Source organism: Prorops nasuta, unplaced genomic scaffold (assembly GCF_024137725.1).
Source record: "Prorops nasuta isolate Cenicafe-Biocafe unplaced genomic scaffold, Cenicafe_Pnas_1.2 PNAS00004, whole genome shotgun sequence".
In the NCBI taxonomy this organism is placed as follows: domain Eukaryota; kingdom Metazoa; phylum Arthropoda; class Insecta; order Hymenoptera; family Bethylidae; genus Prorops; species Prorops nasuta.
In genome coordinates this window covers 9,120,347-9,139,897 of record NW_027116801.1, presented here as the reverse complement: position 1 = coordinate 9,139,897, position 19,551 = coordinate 9,120,347, and the positions used below count along the sequence as shown (strand labels likewise).

The window sequence follows — 19,551 nt, the reverse complement described above, 5'->3', positions numbered from 1 at the left end:
GGAGATGTCTCCGTTTCAAAGACTGCGCAACATTCTCTGTACCACACTCATACCATAATACCGATACCTTTGGTTATCATAATATTTTCCCTGTAGATTTTTTAACGAGGACATAGATATATTTCTTTCTTCATTTTTATACTTGAAACTTTTTACATTATATTTTAATTTTTGTATTTGTTATTTTATATTTTTAAAATAATAAAATTGTTTACTTTGTTATGTATCACGTATTATTCTTATTGGTTTAACATGTAGTTTTGGTATTAGATTTGTTATTTTCTTTATTCATTCTCAGTTTTCAACAAGTCTTTATAAAATGTATTTTTAACGTAAAAATTATTTATGAATTTTTAATCGTTTGTGAAATCATATAGTTCAGAGAAAAAGACTTTCATTTTCGGCGATATTTGGATTGATAGAAAAGTTAGGTACACAGGAAAGAGGGTGGTTGTATAGGAGTCAGGGGATAGACGGTAAATTGAGAAACGTGAAAGCTAGGTTATCTTTGTACCGACAGACAAAACTATTTACCCTATTTGAAATATTAATGTTTACCAATATCATACTTTTATTTGACGTGTATTAAAAAATTATTGAGTATGAATTACGGTTGAGTTAATTTTTTCATTAACGTAGTATTGCAACTATCATTTTTTCTCATTGGCCGGCATATTTCTGCATAGCGTCCTCCTACCGAACGCCGGTCACGTATATCGACCGCCAACAAAAAGCAACGGATCAATATGTGGGCTTGGCAAGTTTGCATTGGACAATTTTCAATTTTGAACGTTGAGTGGGTTCAAGGCAAATATAGAGATGAGATGGGTAATAGTGGACTTAACGAAATGGCAGAAACTGAGCAGTTTACATTCAGACCTTAAATTCGACCCATCAGCAGCAAAAGAGTTTAATATTAGTTGAAATGTTATTTCTTTATTAGCTATGTGAATTAAAAAAGCAATATTATATGGGATTATAGAAAAACAATGCAATAAAGTAAAAGTAAAAAAAAATTGATCATATCGATAAAACAGATAACTGATCTACCATCTACAATGACGTAACCATTGGGTCTCTTGTTTTGCTGCACTACTGTACTATTGCAATAAGTAGGAAAGAGAAAACATGTGTCTGTGTGTCTCATTTTAGTTAACTACATCAGTTCGGTAATCCAGTGAAAATGATAAGTCCCATTATCTCCAGGAAAATTAGTACAGGCTTTGTAAAAATCCAAATTTATTTTCTATTATAGTCCATTTTACAATTTGGAACAAATAATTAATGGAATAATCTAGAAATATTAATTTGCATTATAAATTTAAATTTATTATACATATCACAATACATGTTTCATATTTACAGTAACTATGTAATTAAATAAGAAATATATTTTATAAATAATATTATTCATCTTAGAAAGTATTTTTTACTGCCGAAGTATAGCTCCCTTTAACCAATTCAGCAAGTTTTCTAAAACTACAACACCCTTTGATGGGCTTTCAACAATATTCCGTCTATAAGGTCCAGACTCTTTTGAAGCTGTACGAAAATATTTTCTATTCGAATTTTCTGTTATGTCTTCATTATCCTTCTTTATGAAATCTTCGTTTACATTTAAATACCTATTAAAAGCTCTATTTCTATATTGGGCTCTCGAGTCACCGACTCTTCTATAGTCAGACGAGAGGACAAAATTTCCCTCGTTTTTCGTTGTTGCATCATCATTCGCGCTCAAACTTAAATTATACTTTTTAGCAAAAACTTCCACCGGCATTGAGGTCACCGTATCACCGGAATTCTCGATTAAATTGAAAACCTTACGCATTCCAGCATTTTCTTTCGGCGATCTGGCGATTCGTGAATTAGCAAATACATTATTATCATTCTTGTTATCGATGGCCTTATTCTTTTGCGCAAGATTCGCGTATCTTTTTCTCGTTTGTACAATATTGCCTTGTCGAGGAACGCAGCAGGGGCATCTACGATTCATAATGTGCTCGCAGACTCTTTCCGAAATGGACAGAGCGTACGAGCCGTCCTCCAATTTTTTTATCTCCAGTGGCAGCCTTACCCCATCACCGATGTAGTATAGGTCGGAGTTTTGCAAGCTCGGCGGCCCATTCGCGTTGTTTTTACGATCCTTCATTGCAATACGGCCCAAATACGTAAAATCCTCTGGCGTTTCACGAGCAGCCGAAACTATTTCTCCTCCCTTAGATTCGAATGGCGGTGTACCTTCACGGCTATTCTCATTTACATACCCATAATCTCCTTCGGTGTAGGGAGTCATAACCTCAGAAATCGTTTTATTTACGAGATCCCCCCTCCCATAAGAATTCTCCTCGTTCAATCTTCCCTCGGGCTCACTCAAAGAATTTGGATGTTTCAGATTTCCTTCAGTTTCCGATATGGAATAAGATGTAGCGTTTCTTTCATTGTCCTCGTCATTGTAACCTAAACCACCTTCGTACGGATCGCTTATTTTTCCATTATCTTCCATTAATTCACTTGGTGTCGTAGGGTCGTTTCTTGTCGCTGTATACCGTGGAGCACCAACTTTGTAGGGATCGCTTATCTCATCATTGATTTTATTTTCTGTCTGATCGATTTGCGTCGTTGGGTCGTTTCTTACTGTTGTGTATTGTGCAGCATCAAAGTCGTATGAAATGTTCATATCATCATTCACTTTGTCTTCTGTCGGTTTAATTGGCACTGTTGGATTGTTTATTGTCGCTGTATACCGTGGAGCACCAACTTTGTAGGGATCGCTTATCTCGTCATTGACTTTATTTTCTGTTTGATCGATTTGCGTCGTTGGGTCGTTTCTTATTGTTGTGTATTGTGAAGCACCAACGTCGTATGAATTGTTCATGTCATCAATGACTTGATTTTCTACCAGTTCGATTGGCATCGTTGGATTGCTTATGGTCGTTGTATATCTTGGAGAACCAACTTTGTACGAGGTGTTTGTATCATTATTTACTGTGTCTTCTGTCAGTTCGATTGGCATCATTGGATCGTTTTTTGGCGTTGTATATAATGGAGCACCAATTCCGTATGGATTATTCATATCGTTATTGGTTTTTTCTACCGTCGGTTCGATTTCTGCCGTTAAATCACTGCTGGTTGTATTTTGTGGAGCATCAACTTCATAAAAATTGTTTATATCTCCATTGTCTTCGTTTTCCGTTATTCCGATTGGCGTCATTGGATCGTTTTTTGGCGTTGTATATTGTGGAGCACCAACCGTGTAAGAGTCGTTTATACCTCCATTGTCTTCATTTTCCGTTATTTCGACTGGTGTCGTAGGATTGTTTTTCAGCGTTGTATAATGTGGTGTACCAATTCCGTATGGATTATTCATATCATTATTAGCTTGGTCTTTCGTCGGTGTGATTTCTGTCGTTGAATCACTTCTTGTAGTTGTATATCGTGGAGCACCAACTTTGTAGGGATCTATTATCTCATCATTCATTTTATTTTTTATTTGCCCGATTTGCTCCATTGTGTTGTTTCGTGCTGTTGTATATTGCGGAGCATCAACGTCATATGAATTTTGTATATTATCATTCACTTGGTCCCCTATCAGTTCGATTGGTGTCGTTGTATATCGTGGAGAACTACCTTCATATGAGTTACTTATATTATTATTTAGTATGTCTTCTGTCAGCTCAATTGGTGCTGTTGGATCGTTTCTTGTCGTTGTATATCGTGGATCACCAACGTCGTATAGATTGTTCATATCGTTATTAATTTTGTCTTCCGTTTGACCAATTTGCATTGTTGGATCATCTTTTGTCGTTGAATATCGTGGAGCACCAACTTCATGTCGATCAATTATATCATTATTGTCTTTATATTCTGTCTGAATGATTTGCGTTGTTGGATCTTGTTTCGCCGTTGTAATTCTTGTAGCACCAAATTCGTTCGGATCGTTTATATCGGCATTGGCTTTTTCCTCTGTTGGTTCGATTTCTGTCATTGTATATTGTGGAGAACCAACTTTGTACGGATCACTTAAATCGTCATTAACATTTTCTTCTGTCTGATCGATTTGTGTGGTTGGCTCGTTTTTTGTCGTTGTATTTTGCGAAGCGCCAACTTCATTTGAATTGTCAGTATCGTCATTCACTTTTCCTTCCGTCTGATCAATTTGGGTCGTTGAATTGTTTATTGTTGTTGTATATCGTGGGGCATCAGCTTTGTATGGATTGCTTATATCGTCATTAATTTTTTCTTCTGTCTGATGGATTTGGGTTGTTGGGTCGTTTTCCAACGTTGTATATCGTGGAGCACCAACGTTGTATGGATTGTTCATATCATCATTAACTTTGTCTTCTGTCTGATCAATTTGCGTCGTTGGATCGTTTTTTGCTGTGGTATATTGTGGTGTACCCAATTCGTACCGATCATTTATATCTTCTTTGACTTTGTCTTCCATTATTCCTGTTCGAGTTGTAGGATCCTCGGTTAGCACATTTGACACACTGTTGGCAGGATGGGTTTTTATATAATTTAGTACGCGATTATCGGGAGAATAGTATTGTATAGGTTCTTCCAATAAACCACTCGTCGTCGTGTTTACTTTATCGTTTGTTGATGTTGGATCAATATTATCTAATGCTGGTGGCGGAGTTTCTCCTACAATTCCATAATCTTTCTCATTAATGATTTCTTCGCTTGGTACGTTTGATGCATCCGTAGTCGACATTATTCTAATCGATTTCTGCAATGATTTAGCCTTTTGAAACAAACTCGAATTCTTCTTTTCGGCCTTTGCATAACTTATTATCTTCTTTGCGCCAATATTATTATTGACATTCGGAAGTTCACCCTCAATGATGTCGCGAGTCAATCCGACCGATTTATCCAAATATTGCTTCATGTTGTTTTCATTATTTTCCATTAATACGTCTTTCTCTGTTTCACCTTGACTTACGGACAGTCGTTCGTCGATACCCTCTTGCTTACTCTCTTCATTTTCGTAATATTCCTTATCCAGTGATTCATCGTTACTTCTAGCACTATTGTATTTGTCAATGATATCTTTTAAAGTTTTCCGAACGGTTGAATCATTGACTTGATCATCGTTTGCTGGAAAATCATTTCTTACAGCCTCTACAAGAATATTTTGGACTATTTGTTTTTTAGCTGTTTCCAGGCCAATTAGTGGATGATAAACGAGTTGCTCGAGTTTCTTTCGTATATTTTCGCTGAGAGTCGAATCGTGCTCTTCGTCTGTGACAGGTGCAAGTGTTACCAAATTCGTTAACCACTTCCCATCTTTCATCTGGTGTTCTTCCACCGTCATTGGAGGAAGATCTCCGTTTGTTTTGGCCCCATCTGGCATTATACTTTTAAAGGTGTTTTTAATTGCGTTGGTGACCCAGTGGGGTAATAAACGCTCTGCAGGTATTTCGTGCACATTTCTCAAGAGATTCTTCACTTTATTTACCACTGCTCGTTCTATTTGGGGCAACGAGAAGAAATCTTTTACGTTTGGAATGTCCGTAACTTCTGCTACCAATTTGTCTTCCGGTGCTCCTACAACATCCGACGAAGGACCTTTGCTAGAGAAACTATTTAGTGATTGCTTTATCGCACTTAATAACAAAGAATTATCACAGAATGGTAATTGATTCTCGCTCGAATTTATGGATGAAACTAAATTTCTTGAGTCGGGTTCATTTTTTTTATTTCCTCTGTCATCGACGTTAAATGTCCAAGCATTCGAATTATCCTCATTCCCATCTGTGTATTCAACTGTGGTAGAAGAGGGATCAGGAGTAATTGAAAATTGTTTGGGATACGTTTCTTCTGGCTGCGTAATTATACCTTCTGTCTCTCGAAAATATGAATTTGGTTGTTTTGTGTTACCTATATTCGTAAGATCGTTAACATTCGAATGGACACTTTGAGAAACTTGCATTGGATCGTACGTTGTAGGTAAATCATCACTGATAGATTTTTCAGTCAACTTGATTTTATCTTCATTTATACTTGGACTTGAATCTTCTGAGAAATCTGCTATAGGCATGGATCGCTCTGTTATTCCTAAAATTTCATCCGGTGTAATTTCCGTTGAATCAATTACGCTTGGCTCTGTATGAAATTGCTTCAAAGTTAATAAACATTTACTTTTGCCTACTGATTGTTTTCTTTCAGCGTAGTTTACAAATGAGTTTTTGTTGGTTGTACTTTCCTCGTTAATTTTATCGAAGTTTTTTAGATTATTGGGACTTGTGAGTTCGGCTGAGAAAATATCAGGCGTGGTATTGCTCGTAAATTCATTGTTTATGGTATATGGACTTGTTTCCTTATTAAACATTTCCGAAGTAGAATAAGAATCTATTACTTCCTTAATTTCATCATTATTCGGTTCTTCTTTTAAATTAGACCTTCCATCGCTATTTTCTACTGTGAAGCTTGTAGTAGGGCTTGCCAAATATTTCGTCTTCAATGTTAATGGTTTCTCAGTTTCAAGTTTCATGTTGCTTTGCAATATTTCCTTCGTATTATCTTCCAGTTGATCACCAACATCGAATCTAGGCGGTAGAGTAGTTTCAATAATATTTGGCTCCTTTAAACCAACAATTTCTTGACCAGTTTTTAAAGAACCATCAAATTGAGGATAATTATTTTCTACATTTGACTCGATGTTATAATCAGGGGTCGAATAATGCCTTGGATCACTGAACTGAACACTCTGTTGCATAGGTCCATTCGAAAAATTGTTAAAATTTTCATTTACCTCTTCATGACGATCATTATTTCCTTGCGTAGTTGAGTAAACATTTATGTTATCATCATTATATAAATTGGAAACGGTAGAAGACACCACGGGAACTTGATTTATATGATTCTGAGGGTAGTTTTCCGATCCAGTAGTAGAAAGGAAAATATTTTCTATCGCAGGAGAGGTGGTCCTTAAGGGAGCTTGAAAAATATATTGATCCTTTTGGATATTTGGGTCACTTTCTGTTGAAATCTTAGCATTATCTGAATTTATCATAGATTCATCATTTGTTAATTCCGAATTATTCACACGGCTTTCAATCATCGTATCTGAAGATACTATTTTTACGTCTTCTTTATTTTCATATTTCTGAAGATTTTCAGACAAGTTGATCGGGTTTTCGGAATTGTCTTTAGGCAAATGTTGCATCTTTTGTGAATCTAGTGCCTTTCTGTTAAGCTTATTGGATAATTTACGTCCAGGATCCTGATTTTTCAGTGAATTGTCCATGTTTCGAACAGTACCTACCAAATGACTACCAATAAAGGATGAAGGGATTTCTTGCAAAATTGGAGCTACTGGTATATCATCGATGTTTTCGTATACAGTTGGCAGATTTTCAGGATACTCCATTAGTATAGGAATTAAATGTGCTACTTGGGCCGGATTGGATACAGCTAAATCTTCAGGCAGGACACGTTCGTTGGTATTCCGAGGCATACCTACTCTTAAATTATTAACGCCTCCTCGTTGATAGTCCTTGGTACCCTTATTTTTCCGCAAAGGCTGATATTGTTTCGCGTAAATTGGTCGTTGTGGTGGTTTTCTACCTTTCTCCGATTCCTCCTCGCAATAACAAGAGTATTTCCTATTTTCGTTCTTTGGTTTTCTCTTTGTAATCTCATTTTCACTGTTTAGCTTTCCTACCTCGTAACGCAAAGCTTCCAAAAATTCCTCGTAATCATTATTTCCTCCTTTCGAAGCACTTCCAAGCATTGGATTTCTGGCTATTTTGGGATTTTTCAACAGAAACTGCACTATTGGCCTTGAATCGCCATAATCTCCTGGAGTATCGATATAATTTGCATCCTTTGCTTGCAGCGTTGGCTTGTTTTCACTGTTTGTCGAAGTTCTTATTTTTTTATATAATTCCGGTGCTTTGCAACGTTTAATTTTTGGCCTTGGAATATCTGGACGCTCAGAATCATTAGGATCATTCTCGTTTTTATTGATTTCATCTACTGGCACCAAGAACATCACTCTACTCTTTTCCTTATCACTAACGAAATCGGCCCCTTGGTTGATTGGGGAAACTGAGTATTTTCCAGATCCGCTAAAAAATATGTTATTCGTTAAATTTTTATAGAAAAAAGTGTATTCATATCTCCTTTACTAGATATAGCTTTTGAGTTTTAATTATATACATTTATATAACCATGTCAGTAAAAAGTAGATCACTGGCACAGTGCTGACGTTAGCATAAAGGTCGCGTGATTTTTTTTAACCAGCATAATATACTTTTATTTGAATGATAGAAAGTGAATGAAAGAGAGACAAAATTGATTTTATTATTTTAATAATCCTTATTCCATTTAAATGATTATTGATAGGAAAAGTTACACAATGATTGTTGAATATATACTTACTATTGACGAGCATCGTTTAACCTATTTTGATTAGTAGAAACATCGATACTTTTGAAAAGTCCACTTGTAACAATTGTTAGAAATACTACTAGTATTTTATACATATTTATCGTTATCCAAGGAGTAATTAACACATTATCTGAGATAAAACGTTTTTTAAGCTATACCGTTATTGACTTTCGAATAACGATGAATTTAATCGTATTGGTAGAAGTTACCGACTCGACTGACCGTTTCTCACTGATCCTGCATGGATTACTCACTTATAAATTACCGAAATCGTATTGCGAAATTTGTTTTACGGAATATGACGATGTCATAACATATTATTCTTTTATGCAAGTAAAGTCAACAACAATGTTGATCGTGTTTGTTTTTTTAGCAAGAGTTTGAAAAAGGTTGACTATTAATTCTTTGATTGTAATAATAATTATAGAATATTTATTATAAATATTTATCAAACTTCTAATATCAAATTGGTTTTGATTATTAGTCATTTATATTGTAGTAAAGAAATACAACTAAGAGTTTTTGTATTCAATTTGTTAACATATCGTGTCTATTGAATACACTCTTTTTCTAAGAATTACTTTCTTGTTATGTATATAGTGAAATGAACTGAGTTATATATTTCTTTATTTAATTCTACAGATTGCAGTGTTAAAGGAAGGAAAAAAAGTTATGAGTTCGTAAATTTATCAGATAAATGTATTAATTATTTATTTTTGTTTTCCACATAGAAAATAAAGACATTATATTCTACAGTACAGTATAGAAGTGGTTATTCATATGGCTAATAAATAATTTCTTGTACATATATATATATATATATATATATGTATATATTTAATATATTCTACATGATTATAATAATTTATTCCTTATAAATAAATATACAATAAATAATTAGTTGTATAGAAATGGTTTTTTTGAATTTACCCTTGAATAATACGTATGATACGTGGGAACAGGGAGAAGAATTTATTTACATGGTCTAATGCATTTATAAAAATGCTATGAGTTTGTAAAAGATTTTTGTCCTTAACCCTCATTGTTTGATTCGAGTTTTCACCAAAATCATTTGAAAATTCATCATTTACGAAACCTTCGACAGATTCTGAAATATTTTGTACCTTGACAATACCTTCGGTTATCACCGACTGCAATTTGGGTAAATTTTTCTCTAAATAAGAATTACTTTTGTGAATAGAGTTATCATTTTCCATCTCCTCAGTGATCGAATTTTTATCATGAAATTTGATAAATAAATTATCAATGCCATTCTTATTGTATTCCTCGAGAGATATAAAATTTTCATCTTCGGCCGGAGTCATCTCTGGATTCTCAAGTAGTGTTGCTTTCAGATCACGATTTTTCTCCGTAAACGTTTCATCGGCTACTGGTTCCCGAATAATGTCATTGCTTGCCTTCCAGACATTATTTTTTCCCTCTGCTGTAAATGGTTTGGCGTTACCTAATTTCGGTGACAACTCATTCGTCATGAGCTTTAAGCAATAAAAAGAAATAAAACATTAGTAAATTCTCCGCAATATTATTTTATTAAAAATTATGAACCTACTCTCAATTGTCTGTTAACGTCATCTGTCGTCATCTCGATTTCTCTTCGTTTTCGTATGGCGTTGTTTCTCTCAGTTTTCTTCGTTAATCTAGCATATTTAGGACTACTGAACTTTTTCCCTTCCTCGTAATCAAGTATTTTTCGATGTTTCTTCTTCGAGGACATCGACGATGTGGTTTGAATCCTGTTAGCTTCCTCGGTGAAGACTTCTCGACGACTCCTAACTCTTGCCATTTCCATATTTTGATAATAAGGCTGAGACCCTCCTGTATATGGATATCCTGATTTTCTATTAAGATTATAATTGGCTACAGTGCGACCTGATGATGATAGAAAAACATTCGACCGTTCATTGCCTTTCGGTATGATTTCAGCTCTCGCATTCTTCGTATCAACTTCTTGTGTTTCTTCAACAATAGATTTAGGACTTTCGTTTGCATTTGATATGACCGATTTTTCAGCAACGAGTGCATCGGTCTGAAGATTTTTAATGATTGAATCCTTAAACTGGTTTGTAGAATTATCATTATTGTTTATTTCTGTTTCGTTGTGTAAAGACATCACGTTTGTAACTTCGATTTTGGAAGGATCTTCAGAAACTGCGTCAACTTCAACAGGATCAGATTCAGAACTAGTGTTCTTAGCCTCGACTGTGCTATTTAAATTTTCATGATGCTGATCGAAAGTGTTGTTGTTTAACTCATTTTGCCTTTTAGATAATAAATACACGAACTGTCCATTAGGACCCAACTGTCGCTCGTGACCAGCGGATGATATTTCCTCGAGAGCTCTGATGTTCGCCAGTCTTTTCCAGGCTGCAGAATTTTCGTTTGATCTTGTAGGATATCTTGCAACATTTCTTAGTGCACCTTGTCGACCAGAATTATAAACTGCATAAACTCCTCTGTCATTGTTATTACCCAATGGTACCTGATATGCTCTACCTGGTTTCCTCCAAACGACTGGCCTTCTTTGACCTTGAACGTTTGATCGAAGAACGTTAGGACGTTGTAAAATACTCTGTTGTTGCGAATAGGATACTGGTAGATTGATATTTTTCTGAATAGTTTGAGGAACAATCTTTACCGTTCGGTACAATCCTGCAGAGGTGCCAACTTCACCTAATTTTCTGTAGTAAGGATCTTGGCGACTATCCTGTTGTAACACAACAGGGCTTTGTATATTTCTATTCTGAACATATAATTGCTGATCTTCCTGTTCCTCAGGTATATTTTTATTTCTTTGCTCGTTTAAGACGTATGCTATTCTACCATTCTGCTGCTCAGGTTCCACATTGGAATTTTCAGAAGATAGAATATTTCTGTATACTGGAATTTCTAATGTTTCACCTTGCTGAATGTATTGCGTCTCCTGTTCAGCCACAGCTTGATTCTCCAATTGTTCTGGAACTACTCTTTGTACATTCTCGTAAGAGACTGGTCCTTGTAGGTTTTCTTCGGATTTCGGATTGATCACATAGTATACCGGAGCATTAGTGTTTTCTTGCTGCTGTTGTTGATTAGCAGCAACATCGGTACTTTGGAGAAGTTGCACAGGCTGGGGTACATTCAAATTTCTATATTGCAACATATCAGACTGTTCGATAATTTCCCTTGGTTCTTCCTGTCGAGGATCGGATTCAGAGGGATAAGTATTGATCGGACCTTCGGGATACGCTACTTCTTCCTCGTCAGTGATCGCTATTTCATCATCGTCATGTAACTGCAAAACTGGATCTCCACCTCGGTAACTCGAAGCATCTATTGCATAAATTCTTCGTGGCTGCTCAGATTCTCGTTCTCCATCCGACAAATGACGAATAATCTCATCGTCCTCAACGTTTTCAGGTTCCTCTTGTATATTCTGATAAACTTGCTGTCGTTGAGCAATATCGATCGGAATTAGCTGAAACGAAGAAAACAAAAGATTAATTATTTTTAATACAGCTTAAAAATAATTTTCGTGCCCAACCATTTTTTTCAGAAAAATATCATATGACATACTTTCCAATATATAAAATACTGCTATACTATATATAATGCATAGAAAAATATGTAGCATCGATTGAAATTCTTCCACTTTCGAGTCAAAATGTCGAAGAAAAGAGTTCTATTCAAAGTGTACTTTTCAAAGTTCGATTTATATTCCCTAATTGTTTTATTATTAAACGTTCGAGGATCGTGAGTTAGAGTAGCTTTGATGCGATAATTTTTAGTGACAAAGTAATTTAATTAAATATTGAAGGATAAATGCAATATGTATTACCTTTGAACTTTGTAACACTCCTGATCTTAAATTTCCAATTTTTCTGGAAGAATCTCCTTGATATCGATAGATTCTCGGATTATCAACGTCCTCGACTATAGCATAGTAAGTATGGTGAGGCTCGCTCTGAGAATTGTCACGTCCCCCGTTATCTTGAATTTCAACCATACGTTTTTTCGGTGCAGAAGGTTCCGAATATTGCAGGAGACTGGAATCAGTAAAACTTTGAGTGGAAGCTCTGGGGAATATTTTCCTCTCTCTCACACGATGCAACGGTCTTTCAATCTCAACATCAGCCGCGTATCTTTTACTCTTTTGGCTATCAATAGTTTCCATGGAAGGCAGCAAACTATAATTTATCGGCTTATTGAGCAAAATGTATTTCAGCTTCTCTCTATCTGCCAAATCTACGAATTCATCTTTATCTTCAATACCATCGCTTTCCCTTTTTCTTCTGCCAAAGTTGTTCGCAGGACCAATTTCGTCCTTGAATACTCTTGCTAGTTTTTCACGTTTCGAATTCAATTGCTCCTTCAATATCTCCAGCTGTTTCTCCAGTTTGCTTTGTTGGTGTTGGTGCTTGTTGCTCACGCTCCCAACAATTTTTGACGAAACGTCCATCAGCCTCTTCATCCTTCGATTCTCGTTCTCCTTCTGCAAGGCGATCAGAGCTTCTGCTCTGGCTGCGTATTTTTCTTCCAAAGCTTTCGCGTGATCCTCAGCCGTCTCTTCAGATTTCTTCCTCGCTTTGACCTTCACGTATCTCTTACCAGACTTGGACGACTCATTTTCGGAAAGAACCGTCTCCTTGATAGTCGTGGGTGCGTCGACTTCTTCCAATTTTTCTCGAATTTCCAGATTTTCCTCCTTCGCTCCTTTTTCTTCCTTCGACGATGCTCCTTCACTAGGGACCGCAGAATCGGACTTGATATTTTCTTCAACATCTCCAGCGGCTTCTTTTTCTTTAGTATCCGGGACCGTGATGGTCGAGGAATCAATATTTTTTTCAGTAATTTTAAAATTTTCAGTGTTTGCTTCAGTCTTGTACTCCTCTGGTATCTCATTCTTTCTTTCGAGAAAATACTCCTTGCCAACTTTCTTCGTTTCCTCTGCCTCTGTAGTTGCTGTTTCCGTGGTGAAATTTGTCCCTTCTGCCATTTCGAGTATCTCGTCCGTCGACAAGGTGGAAGATTCAGTGTCTGTGAGCTTTCGAGACTTGGATGTTTTCCTAGATCTTAATCTGGTTTTCGTCGTTTTCTTCGCATCACTGTCCGATCTTGGCTGATCGGACGAGTCAGTAGACTCGGTGGTTCCCGTAGAATCCGACAGGGAACGTGGAATTCTCTTTTCTCGGCAGTGGCAAGCATTCTTCACCAGTGGATTTTTGATGTTCCTGCAGTTACAAATTTTTGAATTACTCTCGTCTTCCTTCACCATCTCCAAATTTAATATCGAATCTATTTGGTTGAGAGTTTCTCGTTTTATTGCACGTGGTTGACCTTGAACCTCAAGATCGCTGAAATCGGAAATAGGATCTTCAGTGATTCGCAAATCATTCAATTTTTTGCTTTTAAATCGAAGCGCGAAATCTTCTGGCAGGATTTTCTTCGGGACTGGAACTTTGATGGGATTGGTGAACCTCGTTGAAAATTGACGCGGCGATTTGAACACTGGTCTCTCGTAATACACTTGAACCACCTCCCCTTTTGGTGAGTTTTCGTCATCCGTATGAATATTATTGTTCGACGTTTTTGGTTTTGGAGTTGTTTGCACAGTTGCCTCTATTTCTTTCGCTTGTCCTTGTTGTTCTTTGGTTTCCTCCTTACAGGTATTACTAGTTTCTCCTAGTGAGTCGGCTTCCCAAAGCTCGGAATAGTTCTTCAGATTATTATTTCTTGTGTTTGTCGCTGATAGTTTGACCTTTTCGAAAAATTCATTTGGAACATGCGCGAATTGTTCGTTCGCGGCTTCCGACAATGTGTCATCGAACTCGGGGTCCTCCGGTGTCTGCTTGGTAGTCGTTTCATTATCACGGAGTGACTGCTCCTCCTTCACGTAATCGTAATCAGCATCCTCCGTGGAGTTGCCAGTGTCCAGGAACACGTCGCCTTTGGGAAAGTTCTTTATTGGCTCACGTCGTGGAAAACCATAGAAATTGTTCTCCTCGCTATCGCCATTTTTAAGATCCACCCTCACTGGAAGAATCTCTTTCCTTTTGATCTTTTCGCTCTTTGCTCTTCTCTTAATTGCTTCCTTCTTAAAGCTGAAGGTATTATCAAAAATACTCGAATCCAATTGCCTTTTATTTCTATGAACAAATCTCATTTCGGATAGTCCCTTTCCTCGTGCAAACATTGCCTCTTTTCTCGCTGCTTCCTCCGTAAATAGATTCAAAACTTTCTCTTCCTGTTTCTTCCATCTTTCCTCGTTCATATTCTGCCGGATATCGTTTATCTCTTCATTAGTCAATTGGCGCTTCACCGATCCATTCTCAGATGTATCATCGAGCATGCAAGATTTCACCTAAGATACGAAAATTCAATGAATGATGCAATTGCAAACTTTGGAGAACATCTATATTATTATCAAACCTTACCCTAACATTTGGCAGGACCCAAAAGCCTATGCCACCTGATGGTAACTTCAGCCTCGGATTCTTTTTATTAACCGTTATTATAGGCTCGATGTCAGGTAACTCATTATTAATTAAATTAAGTGGCTCGTTATTCAACAAAGTAGTCCTGTCGATGGATCGTTAATTAGAAATTTAATGAAATATGGATTTTGTTTAATTTACAAATTAGAATTAACCCATTCATTGCCAGTTTTATCTTATCCCGTAGTAATTATTTAGAGTTTTAAATAACAGTGAATGAAATCCTAGCTTTGAATGGTTTAAAATTAAAGATTTACTTGTGCACTCACTCGGCGAACATTCTATTCGGAGCATCAAATCCAGGTAGTAAAATGTATTTGTGCAGCGTCTTTGCTTTTACACCTTTCAGTTCAGCGACAGTTCTGCCCGGTGACAAATTAACGCCGAAAATTGTCACGGATCCTTTCTCGTAATTTTCGGAGGGCCGGGTGCAGTGGGCGTAGAAGTAGACGTAGCTCTCGTTGGTAGTGTAAACTTTTGCGTCCAAAACTTCGCGTCCAACCAACGTTTTGTGCAAGAGCGACACCCAGTAGTCCTGCGCGTGGTAAAAGCAACAACAAACAAGAAGAATAACGAGTTGCAAGTTTAAGGTAAGAGAAGGAAGTTGAGGACTGTGATAATCCAGGCGCATCGCGAAGGTATATTAAGAGCTTTGAGAAGGAGAAACTGAATCTGCCTTGACTCGTTGAATTCGTCGACTTACCGGGGTTGCTTTAAATAAATCGGCTGGCTGTCTCATCATCACTGGTACACCAAGTTTTGCAGCATTCCCGAGTCTCCTGGCCCAAACTAGCGCACCCAAAAATTGTCCTTTGCACTTTTCCGCCTTTGACTCCGCTAAACAAGCAGCAACGACAAATTGTATCGATTCTTACGTCTCGCTCGTCTAAATTGACCTTTAATAATAATTGACAAGAGATATTGATTCGTCTCATTTACCAATCCATAATTGCTTCCTATCCATCCATTGTCCAATTGTGTTGAATAGCTCATCCTTATTTTCTGCCAAATTATCGTGATGCATGGAAACACCCTCCTTGCTAAACGAAATACCAGCCAAATTGCTGAAACGATAAATAATTGTTAGAAAATAGCTGGTCGATTTGCAGGAATCTATTATCTGCGAGAGCAAATAGTTTATTTGTGTGGAATTCTTTGATAATTTTAGAATGTTCCTTTTTAAGATTTTATCAAGTTGAATGGGTTGTGAGAAATTGTTGAAATATTGCTTACGGGTGCCAAGTGATTGCTGATAGCGCGGAGCCAGCAACGTTCAAATAATTCTCGAGGTATTCTTGTTGCCGCTTTGTTGTATAAACGACGACGTCGGGCCCGCTGATCATGCTATTGGAATATCTTGGAAAACCGCTTAAGATATTACGCAAACGCCTTACGTATTTTCCCATCTGTAATCCTGATGCGTTACACCTAGTCTGACACTCTGAAAAAGGTTTTTATTTCCCTTATCTCTCCACTTTCCACGTAGCTCCTTTCTTCCAGAGCTTCATGTATCCCAGGAAGAAAAAAGGCTCTTTCCCCTAACAATCAGTTTTTCTTTCAAAGCACTTCAATGTGATACTGTATAAAGTGAGAAAAATCAAGGGTGGTACCTGAAGCTTACAATAAACTTGAGAATTAAATATCGAAATTCTTGCGAGTTTTACAAAATTACATTTTACAAACATTTTCATGTCTCGCTTGCTTCCTTAAGGACCCTGGATTATTCTATCTTTTCATTAAAAGTTGAAAATAAAATACAGAAGAATAGTTTGAAACAATTTACAGCAACAAGAATCAAAATTCTTACAAATATTACAGAAATTTGTTTTCTTCATTGTTCAATTGTTAAAAAGGAAATGTTTGCTTCGAATTATTTGAAGCATCCGGTATTATTTACGGATGGAATACTACTATGCATAACAGTAATTCAGTGACTATTCAAAATTTCAGGCAATTTTTGATGGAAATTCACGTTAGTGCTTATATAAATTCTAGTCAATGGTTCGTGGACGATCGTTACCATAACCCAATTGCCAATTAACGTTGTAGCCAAGGTGATTGCTGAATGAGATGAAATCCACAGCATTTCTGGAATCCCAGGATTGTACGTGGGTATCGTTTCCTGTGAAACGAGGCGCGATACAAGCGATCACGTCCAATCCAGCCTTTTGTGTCCATTCATAGAGATCGGTCCATTGTTCCTCTGTTTAATGAAAATCGAAATTCAATCGAACGGTGCAAACATCAATTTTTACCCTTGATGAGACATAAAGGGTACGTCTAGTTAGGCATGATGTACATTACAAACGAATAAAAAAATGTTGGATACTTCGAGAAACGTATTACGTTCTTACGCAAGTAATTCGGGGCAAAACTGCGGTAAAGGTAAAACGACGAAGGTTTAATTCTCACGTTACGTCGTTTACGGAAGAGAATGTGTGGATTCTTGATTGAGGCGAGCCACGTAAGCACCGTGAAATCGAGCAGTTAAAGTAAAATCACACGTTGAAAACGACTGGGATAGTTGGAGAACAGTATCCTGTCCTCATTTAAGGGTGGAAAACCTGGAGAATTCGAGGGTACACCCTCTGTCCTTTATCGTAAACGCAGCGAATCAGAAGGAGTCAAGCCAACAAACACTTGGTCTGCCCCAGTATAGGGAATATGGTGCAATAACTTTAATGACCTCGTATATATCAGCCTACGGAGTCTCAGAGTCACCTATATATCTGGTGTGTAACAAAATTACGGTACTTACTTAAGGGTGTTCGCTCCTGAGCATTGTCTGATTACAACGTTAAAATTGACGTAGTATAGATAGTGAGATATTAAGCTTTGAAAATCTATGAAATGATAATATACGTAGATCAATTTTGAAAGGTGGTAATTAAACACATGGAAAGAATATTAGGGTAAAATTATGTACTATTTCCACAGTAGTAAAATTTATCATAATGTTCTCTCTCTGGAGATATCAAGACCATGAGCTTTAAATTCAGTCGACTCATTTTGCAACACCCGGTATATCATACAAGATCGCGTAGTATGCTTCTTTTCTACAAAATTGATCGTGACGAGCTTTTGCAGCTCTTGGGAAGCGGTAAATTGTGGTGAATTGCTGCAACTTTACAAGTACGAGTAATTTTATCCCGCAAAACTTCACCGATCTCGACCAAATGGTTCTCCTGATATGAATTCGAACTATATACTGCTTGAAATGAGCTCTGCCATTATAACAGAGAGTAAATATCATTTTCAATATAATTTGGTTAAAGGCAGAACTGAAATTACGCAAATTATACCCACGCGTATTTTCGCTCGTTTAACATAACGATACGTTACGATTATAATTTATGAGCCGAAAGATTGGGAGATGCTTTTACCTGAAATGCTGTTGTCCGTTCTCTTCCCTTGGTATTTTCGTGACGTACGCTGAAAGATAAATGAATTGCTGCTGGGTCCCCCGAAACGGATGTAGCCAGGAGACAAAGCTTTTATCAAGTTTTCACTCTTTTTGAGATTTGAGCTGAAATAAGAATTGAAATTTATCAAGGAGACTCTACTCTAGTTTTTTATTTTTCATAGGCAAAAAGTAAATTACGTCTATATAGTAAAGAAACGCTTGGCCGCTTATTTGAAGAATATTTTTGGTTGAACGTGGATGAAACTGACCTTAAAGATGATCCACTGTTGAACAGTGAGGCATAATCAATGGTGAGACTGAGAAATTTGTCGCTTAACACTGCAACGGGCTTCTTTATATTTATATTGAGAATTACATCTCCCGAGGCTGAAGACGCCGATAAAAAAATGATTATCGAAAGATTGATGATACACCAAGATTCCTTCATTGTTCGACTGCTGTTGTTGGAACGATCGGATCAAAAGTCCATATTACGATTGCGTGATGTGGGAGATGTCGTTTCGACTGATGTTTGATTGATATTTAATGATTTTTCCAGAGGAAACGCTCTCGTTCGATATTTTTCAAGTAACTGAAGAGCAGCTTGAAACGCGAGGAAAGTCAATCGGGCGTAAAAGTGCTTAGCGATTGGAATTATTCCGAAAGTGGCATTCTAGTCCGTTGCGTAAAGGAAATACAATTTGGATTGGGCAATATGTCGTACGAATTTTGTTCGTTCAGCAGAATTCACCTCGATGAACCTGGCACGCGAAATTTGAATGTCGCGAAAATTCCTTCACGAACGTTTCCCCGGTTTAAACTTTTTCTGGAAAACTTTCTCCTAGATTCTCTTGGAAATTTCAATCTAAAATAACGAGTTTTTATTTTTTCTTTAAAACTCAGCAGGATGTATAAATTAATGTAAACGAATTTGTTCGCTTAAAAGTTGGTAATTTTTCAATTTTGCGTTTAACCTCTTCAAGTACATGTGAAAGATGATTTTTCATTTTTTATTGTTGAGATATAAGAACGGAAAATAATATTTTTGCTATTGTCAGAAAACTTTTAATTTCGGGCTAGTACGAACCATCCGAGACCGTGAAAAAAGAATAATTTTCAAAGGTTGGTGATAATTAATGTTTACTGAAACTTTTCTAAGATATAAAATAATTGATGTATTACTCAAGTAGTATAGGTATGAGGTAGAAAATTGAAAAATTGAAATATTGAATAAATTATGAAAACTTTCACGTATCCCCGAAG

General features: G+C 36.6%; 2 protein-coding genes across 2 annotated transcripts; both read right to left on the bottom strand.

Annotated features, from left to right (window-relative positions):
- Positions 1 to 1,429: 1,429 nt before the first annotated feature.
- Positions 1,430 to 8,489, bottom strand: LOC136772765 (protein PF3D7_1417600-like). The gene is made up of 2 exons (XM_066725892.1): positions 8,386 to 8,489; positions 1,430 to 8,072 (listed from the first exon to the last, which is right to left on the bottom strand). Exons 1-2 carry the CDS (start codon positions 8,487 to 8,489, stop codon positions 1,430 to 1,432), a joined length of 6,747 nt encoding a protein of 2,248 aa, XP_066581989.1.
- A 680-nt stretch (positions 8,490 to 9,169) lies between these two features.
- Positions 9,170 to 18,736, bottom strand: LOC136772764 (microtubule-associated protein futsch-like). The gene is made up of 11 exons (XM_066725891.1): positions 18,558 to 18,736; positions 18,269 to 18,411; positions 16,906 to 17,088; positions 16,119 to 16,326; positions 15,825 to 15,949; positions 15,589 to 15,722; positions 15,155 to 15,420; positions 14,826 to 14,970; positions 12,230 to 14,752; positions 9,965 to 11,869; positions 9,170 to 9,890 (listed from the first exon to the last, which is right to left on the bottom strand). Exons 1-11 carry the CDS (start codon positions 18,734 to 18,736, stop codon positions 9,321 to 9,323), a joined length of 6,381 nt encoding a protein of 2,126 aa, XP_066581988.1. The 3' UTR covers positions 9,170 to 9,320.
- Between the last annotated feature and the right edge of the window lie 815 nt (positions 18,737 to 19,551).